Source organism: Biomphalaria glabrata, chromosome 11 (assembly GCF_947242115.1).
Source record: "Biomphalaria glabrata chromosome 11, xgBioGlab47.1, whole genome shotgun sequence".
Classification (NCBI taxonomy): Eukaryota; Metazoa; Mollusca; class Gastropoda; family Planorbidae; genus Biomphalaria; species Biomphalaria glabrata.
This window is the reverse complement of record NC_074721.1, coordinates 13,771,168-13,786,911: the sequence shown is the minus strand read 5'-3', so window position 1 is coordinate 13,786,911 and position 15,744 is coordinate 13,771,168. Positions and strand designations below refer to the sequence as shown.

At 35.7% G+C, this 15,744-nt stretch overlaps 2 protein-coding genes across 2 annotated transcripts; both read left to right on the top strand.

Moving 5' to 3' along the window:
• Nucleotides 1-856: 856 nt before the first annotated feature.
• LOC106054858 (uncharacterized) lies at nt 857-1,885 on the top strand. Its single transcript, XM_013210926.2, has one exon. It carries the CDS (start codon nt 857-859, stop codon nt 1,883-1,885), a length of 1,029 nt encoding a protein of 342 aa, XP_013066380.2.
• An 11,619-nt stretch (nt 1,886-13,504) lies between these two features.
• LOC106067743 (serpentine receptor class gamma-16-like) lies at nt 13,505-14,518 on the top strand. The gene has a single exon (XM_013226999.2). It carries the CDS (start codon nt 13,505-13,507, stop codon nt 14,516-14,518), a length of 1,014 nt encoding a protein of 337 aa, XP_013082453.2.
• The last annotated feature ends 1,226 nt before the right edge of the window (nt 14,519-15,744 follow it).

Here is a 15,744-nt window from a genome sequence, read left to right as displayed (position 1 = left end):
AGAATCAATTTTTGTAGACGGCATACGATTCTTGAAGTTAGCACTCAATTTTTTATTATTGTATTGACAAAAGCTAAACAAATAGCTAGCTTAAAAAAACAGCATTCGTCATCTGTTATGAAGATCTTTTAATTTATCGTAGGACCGAGGATTTCACAAAGCCGGCAAGTTTGTTATGAAACAAACAAATGAGTAAATGCGCAAGCTCATAATCTTAAAACAAAACTACAGACTGTACACCTGAATGTAAATATTGAATTGCTGAAATAAAAGAAACATGAAATATATATAATGCACAGACTGTAATGTTTCCAAAACAATAAAGAAAAGATGACATTGGAAGGAGAACATCAAGAAGTGTTGTGATTTTTACCGTGAGCACTATAGATCTGAGGAGGCGCGGTGGCTGAGTGGTAAAGCGCTTAGCTTCCAAACCAGGGGTTCCCGGTTCGAATTATGGTGAAGACTGAGATTTTTAAATTTCTTGATTTTAGGGCGCCTCTGAGTCTACCCATCTTTATTGGGTACCTGACTTTAGTTGGGGAAAAGTAAATCTCGTTAACCGTAGGTCATGGAAACAGATGACCTTTACATCATTTTTCCATATAGACCACAAGGTCTGAAACGGGAATACTTTTTTTACTATAACATTTTAAAAACTAGTATTTCCTTTTTTAAAATGCAATAATTGTTTAATATTCAAAATCTGAAGAAGCCAAAAAGGTGTCAAAATATTTCAAAGAAAATAAACAAAACTATAAAAAAAAGAACTATAATGATGTTTATTTTAAAAAGTTAATTAAATACTTCTCCTGGTTTTATTGCTCTACCAGCAGCAGCTCTACCAGCAGCTATGATGAATCAAACGTCCCCTGACGTCACCTGCTTTACAGGCGACATTACTGATGGACTTGTAGAAATATTTTTCACAGTGAATTTTTTCGCTTTGAACGCCATAATTGGCTCCGTCGGACTCGTGGTGAATGTTATCAAAGTGATTGTGTTTTTCCAACTTGGACTCAATGACAGCACCAACATTTCCTTCTTTGTCCTGTCTCTTGCTGATGCTGGTATCGGGTTGCTCATGCTTGGCTTCAGCGTAGTCTTCAACCCACTGTTTCAGCAAACGATCTCAAACATAGACGTCGAGTTCGCCATATCCTACTATTGCGTTTCCTGGCCGTATAGTGTTTTCAGCCGAGTAGCAGCCTTAATGACCGCGGTCATCACCGTGGAGAGATTTTTATGTATAACATTTCCGTTGAAAGTGAAGGAGATTATGAACCCGACTATAACCGCCATTACGTCCATAACCTTAACATTTCTTGTACTGGCCACTGTGATACCAGCTTTTGTAGCTACACATCTTGGACCCGTGTTCAACGAGAAACTGAACGAGACCATACTAGGACTTGTTCAAACTGAATACAGAGTACAACTAGAGACTTTCTCTTATTTCTTCTTGGCTTTCTTTCAAATCCTGTCTATAGTTGTTATCACAGTCTTCACCATCGCATTGACACACAGATTTCTTCAAATCACTAGCTGGAGAAATCAAGTGTCCAATAAAAGCGGAGAACTCTCAGGCAAAGATAAGAGGCTGGTCAAGATGGTCATACTTCTGTCTATATCATTTTTATTGTTCTCAATTCCAGCTATAGTCTTTATATTTTTTGCGGAATTCCAAGCAGGATTCACCATTATTGGAGCGTGCAAAAATTTATATTTTATTTTTAGTTCGTTCATTTTTCCAACGGACGCAATGAATTCCATAGTCAGTTTCTTTCTGTTGGTACACATGAGCTCCAAGTTTCAACACGTCGTCAACGTGATGCTTCGAGTGGTCATGAGAGGAAAGAAAAACAAACGACAGACAGAAGAATAAAACGTACATGCGTACAACGTTTAAAATTTGTTTATTGAATCTTAGTTCAAGTGTGTGGTCGTTTTCTTCATGGAAAAAACAACAACAAAACAATAATACAATTTAAACCTTCTCTGTACAACATTGTAGTCAATACACAAGAATTGAAGTTCATATTGAAAAGCTACTGATTATGAGAAATTGAGATTATGCTATATATTTTTATTTTGTCGTGATTTGACCTTAGGAAGTCACAATACAAATGAACATGTATGAGATATATGCAATTTAAAAAAAAGTTTCCCTTTCAGACCTTGCGGTCTATAGGGCAGACGATATAATGGTCGTCTGTCCACCAAGCTCTAATGGGTACCTGACATTAGTTGGGGAAAAATAAAGGCGGCTGGTCGCTGTGCAGGCCACATGATCCCCTCGTTAACCATAGGCCACAGAGAGATATATCAAGTAATATTTTTAAAAATAAATATTGTTACTTAAGTGTTGTATTGACACGTGCATATGTGAATTTTATACAAATAAAATACATTGATGTGTATTCTCTTTGTATAGATATTTCTATGTTTTACATTTCTCCGTGTTGAATGTCTAAACATTTTAAACGTTAATGAAAAGATTGTGAACGAATACATGAACATTATTGTACACGTTCAGTTTTATAAATTATAGTCTACAGGGGCTATACATTTTGTATCTGCAGCAGAGACGTTTTGAGCAAAATGTGTGCCCGGGGCAAGGTACTTTATTGGTGTCCCCCCTCCATTTTCTAGGAATATTTCATAAAAATATATTGGCTTATAAATAAAACGTATTTAATAATGAAACAATACAAATAAACTTAGAATGTATAACCTAAGTAAAATATCTACAATGATTGTATTTTTTTGGTGCCTTTCTGCTCGTGGCGCCCCCCTGAGGGTGGCACCCGGGCATCGTTCTCCCCTTGATCAGCTGACATACGTTGCCGCTGTTATATTGGTGTTAATGTATTGGATTGGTAGCACCTAATTTGTTGATGATGTGGTTCAGTCTTGTCTGTTGTGATTCTCACAAACATTTCACTAGTTGCAGTACTTCTCTAAGCTTATACATTGATTTGTTTCAAATTAAATAAATATCTTTTCGTTTGGTGCAGTCACAAAACTGTTTAGCCACGAGCTACTCTGCTATGGTATAAATGGAATTTGTTACACACCCTATGACACAATTATTTTTACAAAGTGTATTAGGTGTACTGTATATGTGTCTGTGTGTATGTGTCTGTATTTTTTTGTGTTTTGAGAGTGTCGTTCTGTTATATCTTTTGGTAAAAGGTCATGTCTGCCTTGTACTGGACAGGTTATTTCAGTGTTTGACTAGCTTGGGTTAGTCATTAGTCTAGTAAGTACATGATAGACTTGCTTGGATACTATCCCTGTAACAGTGCATCGGAGAAGATGTAGAGAATCGACAAAGTGCAAGCCCAGGCACTAAGGTTCATTACTGGCACCTTTAGGACGAGCCCAACATGAGCTGCAGAAATAATGTGTAACGTGCCTCCTCTCGGCCTGAGTAGAGAAGGGGCGGTACTTGTAGCCCTGTGGCGTTATAAAAGGAGCGACACATGGCTCCACACCCATATTTTAGTCAGTCGGTGAAGAGAAAATAAAACGGATAGGTCGGCAGTCATTTATGCACAGTGATTGTTATCTGCGTATGAACGCTGGACTCTCCACCGACAGGGTACTAATCCGTAGGAAAGTACTTGCCTTCCATGGAGGAGTATGCCCAGCCCTCCCATTAACTTTACACTAGCGGTACTGGACTGGGCACTAGAAAACACATTCCACCAGACATCCTAAAAAAGATGGCATCGCACACACTAACATCAAACCCATCCGATGCTGGGTATCTTACAGATTTTTAATATGAGTTGATATTATTTAAAAAGAAAATTGACTGTTACTGAAAAGTTTGCCTGCATACGTTTCTTGAAGGGCCAAACAATTTTCCTAAAATTTGTGGAAGTTCTAGGAATTTTGAAAGTACCTGCATCAAGAATATGCAATATCACGAAAAATATCAGGAACTTGAATGGTCAATGTAAACCACCGCTAGAATATTAATGTTTACCGCTGCACCATACATTAATATATCCTTTGTAAAACTGCGCCCCACCACAGGGCTGCCTCCTGTCCAGACAGACCCGCCAACTGCAGCTTCGCCCAGCTCAACGCCCCTGGCCCGAGTCCTCAAGTTTTGATTGGCGCCATAGTCGGGGGGCCCGAATATAACGACAACTACCACGACTTGAGAAGTGATTACATCCTGAACGAGGTAGCGACAGACTATAACTCTGGGTTTCAAGGAGCTTTAGCTGCAATAGTACATCTACAGATGACAAATAACTTTCCTTTAATCAATAATAAATGTCTTTGTATGGCATACATTATGATAGAAGATCTCCAAGATACTGATGTACATCCTTTTTACATTAAATTTGTTTGCCGAAATTATTAAAAAAAAGTTTTTCTTTGCAGTATTTGTCTTGTATCTATTAATTCAGTGTTGATGGTAAGCCATCCTTGAATGTAGCCTAAGCATGATATTCTTAACGAAGAAAAATAATATCATCTTTCTGTCTTGCTAATAATTATCAGTTTCGGTACTGTCGAAACAACTTGATATCATTCAAATAAATAACTCATTCCTGTACGTACTGTATGCACCACATTATCAGTTAGTGAGTATCTTTAGTATTTAAGCCTGTTTTATGAAGTATGTTTTTGCATGGGTCAAAAAAAAATAGAATAAAAGCCGGGTATCTTCACACTTTAGATCAATGCCTGTCGTACGGAGAACGCGGCCTCAAAAAAGGAGAAAATTTTCTTTTCTTCCCTGACATCTGGTATCCCTAAAACACGTAGAAATTCGATGTGTTACGTATATCCACGTATGCATCAGTTTTAATTCCATTTCAAACTTTAATTATGAAGAGAATAAATGCCTGGTAATAGTAACGTGGGCAGAGTTGTAGGTCTATAGAAAACAAAGGGCCAGTTTGGGCACAAAGTACGTCAAAGTTTTTCCTGCATTTCTGAGCTTCAAAAACTTATTCTCTTTTAATGCACCATTTCTAATAGTAAGACAATTTTGCAGCTAAAATTAAATTAAACTAAGAAGGGATTGAATTAGAGATGGAAATCAAACCCGACTTTTAAAGTTCGCTTTCGGTTCGGTCAGATTTAAGTTCGGTTCGGTTAGGTCAGATGTAAAGTTCGGGTTCAGTTCGATGTTAGGAAATTAAGTTATAGCAAAACTATGTACATGTAATAATGTTGAATGCAATTTATTAGATAAAACAGTGATGTCAAACCTTATGTAACATACGGCTATTATAATTTCCGACATTCGTGTCGCTGGCTACATAAACGAAATGATACAAAAAATAGTATATACAAAATAAATCACTTTCATTAGAGACCCACGGATATATTACTTAGACTAATTCATGGGATTTGGTAAGTTTATCCGAAACCAACTTCTCAATATCTTGCTGTATGTGGCACCTGGTCGAGGCACTAAATCTTGGTTCCACGACAATTCGTTCACTGACATTTCGTTCACCGACAAATCGTTCACGACTTTTCGTTCACGCGACTATTCGTTCACCAGACATTTTGTTCACCCGACAATTCGTTCACGCGACTATTCGCTCACGGACTATTCGCTCACAGACAACTTGTTCACCGACAACTTGTTCACCGACAGTTGGTTCACGAGACAAATCGTTCACGCGACTATTCGTTCACGGCACGGACAAATTGTTCACAGACAAATCGTTCACTGGATAGTAACATATTGTTAATATTATATATTCTCGTCGCGTGTTTAATTTATTTACATTAAAACTTTTGTAGCTATTATTTCCAAATGCAAAAAAATTCTAGAGATCAGGTCTATTCCGAGTTTCTTTAATTTCGTTGTTGTTGTTGTTAATATTTTGTTAATGAGGACAGTATGTGATAAAAATTATACTTAAATTAAAAAAAAAATAAAAAAAGAGATCTTACAAGCTAGCTGAAAAATGTAAACGGGCCCTCACTGTACAATAGGTAACATTTTTACGTTCACCTTTAATATACCTTTACACCCCCATCTTTTTTTTTTCATCTACTGAGAATCTACCCATTAATCTGGATACTCTAGTTAAGACCTAGTGGAGTGCTAGACAGACTGGCTCCTCTGGAAGTAATAAAACTTTATTGGACATTGCCTATACACATGTTCAATCTCTTAACAGTGAAAATATCTATATCAAATAGACACCAGTATAGTACTTTCCATCAAGTTTAAAAGAAGTTTTATTTTATTTTTATTTTAGTTAACTTGTTTCTATATGTGACCACCTATTGCTAGACTAATTTGATTGCTTGGACTTCAATAACAAATTTATTGAAACAATTTTATTTTGTTGTATTGTGATAAATTTATAATTTTTTGACAGGGAACCTAAATATTTCCTAGTGTTGTATATGTAATTAGTTTTTTTTTCTTAGATGTCTTAATTGATAAGTATTAACCTTAGATATGTCTCTAGTATGTGACGTTCAGAGTTGAACAGTGAAACCATATATTGTACCAAATCTAGTACCATTGTTAAAAATCTAAATTATCTCTCGTAAAAACACTGAAAGGATTGTGGAAAAAATACTAGTGTGTCTGAGCTAGCCAGGAAGACCAGTGACTTGGCAGAATGCATGACGCGTAGGACGTAATCATCTTCTTTTTTTGAAGAAACGTCTGTATTATATAAGATAAGATTTGTTTTTGTTAATAAGATATCAATAAAATGGGTATGTTAATTAAACATCTGGACCGCTATTAAGAAGATAAGCAAATATGGGTAGGTCGAACAAGACTACATGATGGACATGAGTGTAAAAGAAGGCCTATATGTTGAAATTAAAAATGTTACCTATATTAAAGTGAGGGCCCATTTAAATGTTTCAGCTTGCTTGTAAGATCTCTTTTTTCTTTGAAGTATAGTTTTTTATCACATACTGTCCTCATTAACAAAATATTAACAACAAACAAACACAAGTTTACAAAGAATTTCGGATCAGGCCCGATCTCTAGCAATTTTTTGTTTTTGGAAATATCCAGTGAACGATTTGTCTGTGAACAATTTGTCTGTGAACGAATTGTTAGTGAACGATTTGTCGCGTGAACGATTTGTCGTGAACCAACTGTCGGTGAACAAGTTGTCGGTGAACAAGTTGTCTGTGAGCGAATAGTCCGTGAGCGAATAGTCGCGTGAACGAATTGTCGGGTGAACAAAATGTCTGGTGAACGAATAGTCGCGTGAACGAAAAGTCGTGAACGATTTGTCGGTGAACGAAATGTCAGTGAACGAATTGTCGTGTCCCCCTAAATCTTGACGTTCGTCTGTGAGGCGAATATTCAACATTTCGTCCATTTCCACCTGCTAGATGAAGATTTGCAATTTCATTGAGAAGGTGCTTATGTCGGCTTATACGTTCGAAATCAACTTTTTTTTTCTTGTAGTTTGTTATTGAGTTCATTTAGATATGATGTGATGTCACTTTAGAAAAGCTAAATCCCACAACCATTTTTTCGTCATAAAAATTAGTTTCGTGTCTCATATCAACAAAAAAATTAGAACCTTTCCTCCGCTTAACCAGCCCCACACTTAACTGTTAAATAAAACGTCTTCATATCTGGACTTTATTTCTGTCACAAAATTTCTTAGAAATTGTGTAGTTCAGCGATTGAAATGTTATAAAATTGACAGTGCTGAACACATCATCACGTGATCCTGGTTCAACACATTGTTACAGAGGTTCGGTTTAACTTCACATTTTTTAAAATCTTGCTGCCTGTCCGCTATGTCATCCAGCCATTCTTCTGGTGGTATCAATAGTCACGCCAACTAATTTCTCTGAAAGAAGAAAAATATCCTCCATGATGTCTGAAACTTCTATGAACAGGTCTTTGCCAGTGGTGGTCCCATTCTTGCTCCACATAGCATCTACATCTTCTGTGACTTTAAAATTGCCGCTAATAAGTAGCAAGAGTTGAGCGGTATCAGATATGTTTGTAGCAATAGAAAACATTTCGAATCCTACTGCTCTATCTCTTAGTTTTAAATTAACATTTTTTTTTTGCCATGGGAAAAAGGGCGGCAGCTTCAACTTAATTTTTTTCTTTTTATGACATTTCTTCCATCAATGGTAGTAACACCTTTTTTACACACTCGCCTTCGAAAAATGGCTTCATTTCACGACTTAAAATGTGAGCAACTCTGTAGCCTGCCGACATTTTCTTGTCCCTTCTTTGTAAATATTCACGTCAATTCTCTAATCTCTGACGTAACTTAGAGATGTTTATCTTCGCGGCTCATACTACGAAAGCCGTCATATTTATGGTTTTGATTTCATAATTCTGTTCAACTTTACGTTCTGTAGAAACAGCTACAAACAGCGCTATTTTCATGCTCCACAAAAAGACAAAGATCTGTCCATTTTCCTGGTAGTTATATTAAGTATATGTCATTAAACCTTTCTACAATCGTATCCTTGACTCTTGTGGTTCCGCGTACCACAGTTTGAGAACCGCTTCCTTAATGGGAATAGAAACTCGAAATTTTCAGATCGATTTCCACAACTCCGATACTCCTCTGCCTTTGAGCCGAGTGTCTGTATGACGCAGTATAAGGGAATATAACTCTAATTTCAATAGTATAGTAATTCAAAAGAATACGTTATGGTAGACACGGCCCTGCGACACAGTGTACACCATTACATGTATCAACAAGTATGTCGATGTTTATTTCTCTGAATATCAACAAGTTTCACGTCCGTGGTGTACACAATTACCCCGATGAACAGATGTTTGACATTATTAAACAATTAAAAACACAACCTGAAAACTAATTAACATCATTAGTCTCTAGATGTAACTATTAACTTTGCAATGTTGCTTATTTATTTTGGCCAGAAGCTACAATTTTAGCTCTCAACATTCAGTAAAGCCATTTTATTGATTGATGAAGATGGAAATTAGTGTCAGTTCGTGCGAGATATTATTATTACTAATGGCTTTCTTAGTAACTCTGAATGCACGTCATAGACGTAGGATAGCCAATAAAATAAGAATAAAATGTAGTAATGTTACTATTTTGAAAAACACATTGACTTAGCTACTTTAATAATATGTCAGTTTAACTAATTGCTTTAAGCAGACATCACTAGTTAACAGACCTTGTGCTTTATAAGATGTTAGGAACTCCATTTCAACACTAATAAGAAATAAAACTTAATAATAAGCACTACAGGCAACAAAAAATAAATAATGCTAATGATATGTTTAAAAGTTTAATATTACTTTAGCTATAGATTGATGAGGACGGAGCAGACAATGAGCATAAAGAATTTTTCCCCTTGTCTCTTGTGTATCTAAGTCTTTAAAAGTAGAACTTTGTAAAGAGAGACATTATTGGGCTCCACTCCAAAACAAACCATTGTTTTAAAAATGAAATGTGACTTTATTTGTTGCACCTCGTTTCATTGATTTTGTTCTCTGCTTGATCAGTGGAAGTGATCGATACACATTAACACAAGTATTAACATGTTAATAATTTTATTAAAGCCTGGCTTTATATTCTCTATTTATTTGTGCTCCACCGTGTGTTTGGCCTCTCTAACTCAATACGGATATAGTGAACTTTTATTGACTTTGATAGTGCATACTTGTTTCGTTCTTTACATACAAGAATGACATAACATTTTTTTTAAAGATAAAAAAAAATGTTATCTGGAATGCACAACTATACAATGAGGGATTAGGCAGCACCAACGTATTCTGGGAAATAGTTGGTTACCTTAAGATAAAATTGTATCATTGTATGATACGTTCTTAACGCAGCGTTATACAATCACATTTAATGACATTAATCTGCTCATTGTTCACAGATCGCCTCCAAAGTTCTTGTTAACATTAATTAATTACAATTGACGGAAAGAAAAAGTACAACGAAATGTTATGGAGGAATGTAGATTTTTGATGAGAAATATAGTCTAGATCTTTGGTGAGAAATATAAACCTTTGTTGAGAAATGTAGATCTTTGGTGAGAAATGTAGATTTTTGGTAAAAAATATAAATATTTAGTGAGAAATATAAATAATTGGTGAGAAATATAAATAATTGGTGAGAAATGTAAATCTTTGCTGAGACATGTAAATCTTTGATGAGACATGTAAATCTTTGGTGAGAAATGTAAATCTTTGGTGAGACATGTAAATCTTTGGTGAGAAATGTAAATCTTTAGTGAGAAATGTAAATCTTTGGACAAAAATGTAAGTATTTGGAGAGAAATGTAGATCTTCAGTGTGAAATTTTTGAACTTTTAGTTTGAAATGTAAAGCTTTGATGAGAAATGTAGATTTTTGGTGTCATATGCAGTCCTTAGGTGAGGAGTGTAGATCTTTGGTTAGAAAAGTAAATCTTTGGTTGATATAGTTGTGGATTTTTTATGATTTGTGATTTTGTGCAGGTTTTTTTTTTTTTAAATATTTCATTATTATTTAGGCCTTGTCAAGTAGAGGGAAATATTTGAGAAAAAAACATTAAAATTAAAGCAGCGACTAATTATATAGGGTCAGCATAGCTAAATTAAAATAATTGCCAAATTGAAAGCTTATTATTCTTGACTATTTTCGGTCTAACATTACATATATTTTATAGAACGTAGCTCTATTATTTGTAATTTTTAAATCCTTCCATCAATCTAATATTCCTAGAGTGGAAGCGTAGATGAATGCTATGTATTTTGTTTATAAGATTAATGCATTTTATAAATATTATGTCTATACTAGCGTATGTCCTTTTTAGCCAGATATGTTACCAGACGTCCGGCAAAAAGAGCAAATATCTATTAGATAGACATCGATCTAAAGTGTTTAAGTGTATGGTCAATGTGTTTTTTGTTTCTACTTATATTACATACTGTCCATCCATTGAATTAAATCCTTCACATTTTCATTTAAAATCATCACTTTCGTGAATCGGGTTTTGCATATTTAAGTCTGTTCAAAAGAAACCTGTTAGAACTCCTGAGTGCTTTTTACAAAGCCTTATCAAGTCACTCTGTCTGTCTGTCTGTCTGGTACTAAATTTTACACGTCCTTGTTCCCACTTCTCATTCTCGGATGAAGTTGAAACTTTTTACATTTATTCATTGTTAATAACAAAACATGGATCATTATAAAAATTATAAATTAATTAATTAATATTATTTTTTTAATATTAAAAAGGTAAATAACTCTTACCGTATTAAGATATATGGCTGTAAATCTGCAGTGCTCTTCCTTATAATAGTTTTTTTATAAGGTTTTATATATTTTTTTCCCTTGGCATAAGGCTTATGTTAAAATAAAGTTTTCACTTATATCCACACATTGGGAAAAAAGACTAATAGAATTACCATTGAGAGGCATTTCTTAGACAAAGTACAACCCAGGGAAAATAGCTTGCATAGAATTCTACATTGATGTTTAGCGCAAAATATTAATCCTATTAACTGCCTTAGTCCATTCATCTGAGAAATTTGCTTTGCCTTACTTAATATAGCCTAGTGTTTATTGTGTACCTTATATTTGATATTATCAACATGTCCAAACGCAAACATCAAATCTTGTCAATGGGTAACATATTGCTTTAAGGAGGACGAAACCCAAACACATGATGTCTTTGGAAGTGAACCATGAGAACAAATTTAGGAGCCGGTGAGCATTACGTAGAGTGTAGCATATTGTGAACTCTCTGGCAGATCCTGAGACACTGCTGATGCCAAACAGTAAAACATTTGCTTTCGTTCGTATCCAACAGCTGCGTGGAAAGGAGGGTGGGGGGGGATCTGCTGTGAAGGTGGCAAAGTTGCAACCAAGGCCGTAGTCTAATCTCCTATCTCCTCCTCGTGAAGAGCCCTAGTCGTCTTACGATTGAAAGAGGTCAACGAATCTAAGTATGCATTTAATTACCCATTTACTTATGACATAGATATTAGTTGTGGGTAGAAAATGTGTCAACTGATAAGCCATATTGTTGTAAAATGTTTTACATGCTTAGAATGTTCCTTCAGAGTTGAAGATAATCTACTTCCTAGTCCAAAACTCCCGCAGAACAACGGGGGATGGCAGAGGGCAAGGTGTGAACCCAGGGCCGTCGAGACTACCGAGAGACAGTTCAGCGTGCTTACCACACGACCAAGAAGCCATCCATACTCATAAAATACTTTTACCATCCCCAAATAAATGTTAATAAAACCAAAAAAAAGTTTTTACAATTTGTATTAATCTTATTTTTTTTTAGAACGGATCTATCCATTATATGAGCCTAGTATCGCTGTATAGCTGTTTCCCAAATCTAGGAATTTGTTTAAGTATCTTGTAGGAGCTAACCTAGAAATCTGCCAGGTAGATAGATTTATATTATACTTTAATAATTCAATATGGCTACTGCTGAAACAAACAAGAAAAACCTAAAAAAAAATACTTTAGAAAAACAAAACAAAACTTATATTTCTACGTATCAATTAGACAGGACCAGTCATATACATAATTTTTAATGTAGATCTAGTTCTAGAATAACAATAATAAATCAGTGCTATTAGAAATATTTTTTACTGGGTTTTTGGGTGATCGGTTTTCAAATGTATTCTTTTTTTAAAGGGAACGACCTAAATTCGAACTTTGGTAACCACTCTGCTAGCGAAGAGTCTATAAACATGGAAGATTGTATAGTTATATATTGTTTCTGGAGGCGCGGTGGCTGAGCAGTAAAGCGCTTGACTTCCGAGCCGGGGGTCACGGGTTCGAATCCTGGTGAAGACTGGGCTTTTTATTTCGGGATCTTGCGGCGCCTCTAAGTCCACCCAGCTCTAATAGGTACCTAACATTAGTTTGGGCGATTGGTACGTGTGCTGGCCATATGACAACCTCGTAAACCCTAGGCCACAGAGACAGATGACCTTTACATCATCTTTCCGGGATATAGACCACAAGGTCTGAAAGGGGAACTTTACTTTTATATTGTTTCTATTTCATGCTAGTGTTCACTAATCCTGAGACGCAGCCTAATATAAAGGGTATTCAGCTAATACCAGCACTTCGGTCAAGTACTATTTCTTTTCCCTGTTTGAGATACCAAGCAAAGTAATTTATTACCAATAACTATTTAACTAAGTTTTTTTTTAAATTGTTTCTTGTGTCAGGTAAAAGAAATAATATTTCAGCTTGATCGGAGATTGGGTGTCGGAGAAATAACGTGTACACACTTTTTACCAGACCTACAGACATACAAACAGAGTGAGTCGATATAAGCTTTGTACAAGTGACATCTTGCTTTTCAAAAAATCTAGACATAATGTATCAAACATAATTGTTTATAATAAAGCCATGTTCACTATGATTCCATTTACCGACTTGTTGTTTTTTTTTTAAATAAATTTTTCTTTCTTAAAGTTAGTAAAAACATTTCCTTTATTTGAAAAGGGGAATTTTTTTTTCAGATTGTATGTCGCTTTCTCATTAGTGTGTTACCAATCTAGTGTATGTAGGACAATGGTGAATCATACGTCTCCAGGAATCATGTGTTTTAATAACAATATCACAGATGAAATTGCAGAACTTGTTATTACTGTGAATTATTTTATTCTGAACGCTATTATCGGTTTTACTGGACTTGTGGTGAATGTTATCAAAGTGATTGTGTTTTTCAAACTTGGACTTAATGACAGCACCAACATTTCCTTCTTCGTCCTGTCACTTGCAGATACTGGAATTGGAATACTGATGGTTGGTTTTAGTACAGTCTTCAACCCTTTGTTCAAACAAGCTGTCATGTACATTGACGTTGCAGTGTCCATAGCTTATTATTGTGTGGCCTGGCCGTACGGTTTCTTCAGTCGTGTCGCAAGTCTTATGACCGCAGTCATCACTGTGGAGAGATTCTTGTGCGTAACATTTCCTTTAAAGGTTAAAGAGATCTTCAACCCGACCGTTGCTGCCACAATTTCTATAATCTTGATACTGAGTGTGCTGGTCAGTGTTATACCAGCTTTTGTAGCTACGAGACTTGGCCCAGTGTTTAATGATAAACTCAACCTAACACTATTAGGACTTGTTCAAACTGAGTCGCGAGCACAGCTAGAGAGCGTCTCGTTTTTGTGTGTGGCTATCTTTCAAATAGTTTCTATAGGAGTTATAACGTCATTCACCATAGCATTGACATATACATTTCTTCAAAGTACAAAATGGAGAAAGCAAGTGTCCAATAAAAGTGAGCAGCTTTCAACCAAACACAAGAGACTGGTCAAGATGGTCATTTTCATGTCCATTTCATTTTTAATTTTCTCCATCCCCTCAATGATATTTATATTTCTTGCTGTGTTTCAGGAAGGATTTACCAATGACGGACCTTGTAAGAACGTATTTTACCTTGTCAGTTCTTTTATCTTTCCAACTGACGCTATTAATTCTATAATTAGTTTTGTTCTATTACTTCACATGAGCTCCAAGTTTAAACACATCCTTAGACTCATGTTTTTTGGGACCAAACGCCTAAAGAAACACTAGCCCCAAAAGGAATAACGTTTCATCCGGGATTTAGTACGAGAAACTTATTATCTAACGAACTATCTTAACAAAATATTCTTTTAGCATGCAATAATTATAGACCTATATATTTATTGCATGGCATTACCTGTCCTACTGCAACTGAATTATCAGCTATGTCTACCGCCTGCTTACAAACTTGGATTATTCCTTGCTTATTTTCTCTATATGTTACATTAGGGATTACATCATACCAGAAGTTGAATGTTTAGCCGTTATTGAGACTAATTACACAAGCTAAACGTTGGGACTAGTAAAATTGGATCTTGATCTCTTGATGTAATCTCTTTTGAGAGGCTCAAGTAAGATATTCCTCCCTCCACCTTTTAGAAGAATAGCAATATTGAGAGCTGCCTAATCTGGACTACCATTTCAAAGTTCATGTTTCGATATAGAACTACTCATCTGAATCTTTCAACCTAAATAAATGACAAGAAATGATTAATTGCTTATTTTATATAGCGCTTCTTTCATGCTTACAGCATGCTCAGTGGGCTATGATCCAAAATCTTTTGGGGCCTCTGTAAGAAGGTTTCTGAGCTGCGAACGGGGATTGAGTTGGGATTCGAACGAGAGACCCTTCACCCTTGTTAGGTGGCCGATCGGTTTTGCCTCTCAGCCTCACGCCCCAGTGATACTACAGTGTTGAGCTAATAACCATCCGTATCAGATCAAGGACTAGGATTTGATAATTTTTTAAAGACATACTGGAAAAGGAAAACTGAATCTAAACCTCGTTGACTTGCGGCTATACCCAAAATCAGGAGCTGCTGATCCTAAACTGTTTCGGATATTCCGTTCCTTTGGTCACATCAGCTGCGTGGAGAGGGGGAACTACGTTTGTAGGCGACGTCGCTTCATTTATAAACAATGCCCAGGCTTTCATCTAGCTTAGGAGATGATCCATAATCGTTACGACTAAATGAGGTCAATTGGATAGTCTAACGTCTAGTTCATAGTAACAATCATACAATGTTAACAATACCGGTGCCTAGTTTGCCTATGCCTAAGGCCGGCCCTGCTGCTTTAATCTCTTATGACACAATATATCATAATATTGGATTCATTTTTTTTTATCATCATCCACATAGTTATTTACTTTATGTACGACTGTGTTCATTGTGTCTCTGTCAGGCTGAACTAATTGTAAATAATAAACATTTTAAATATTATCACACAACAGAAAT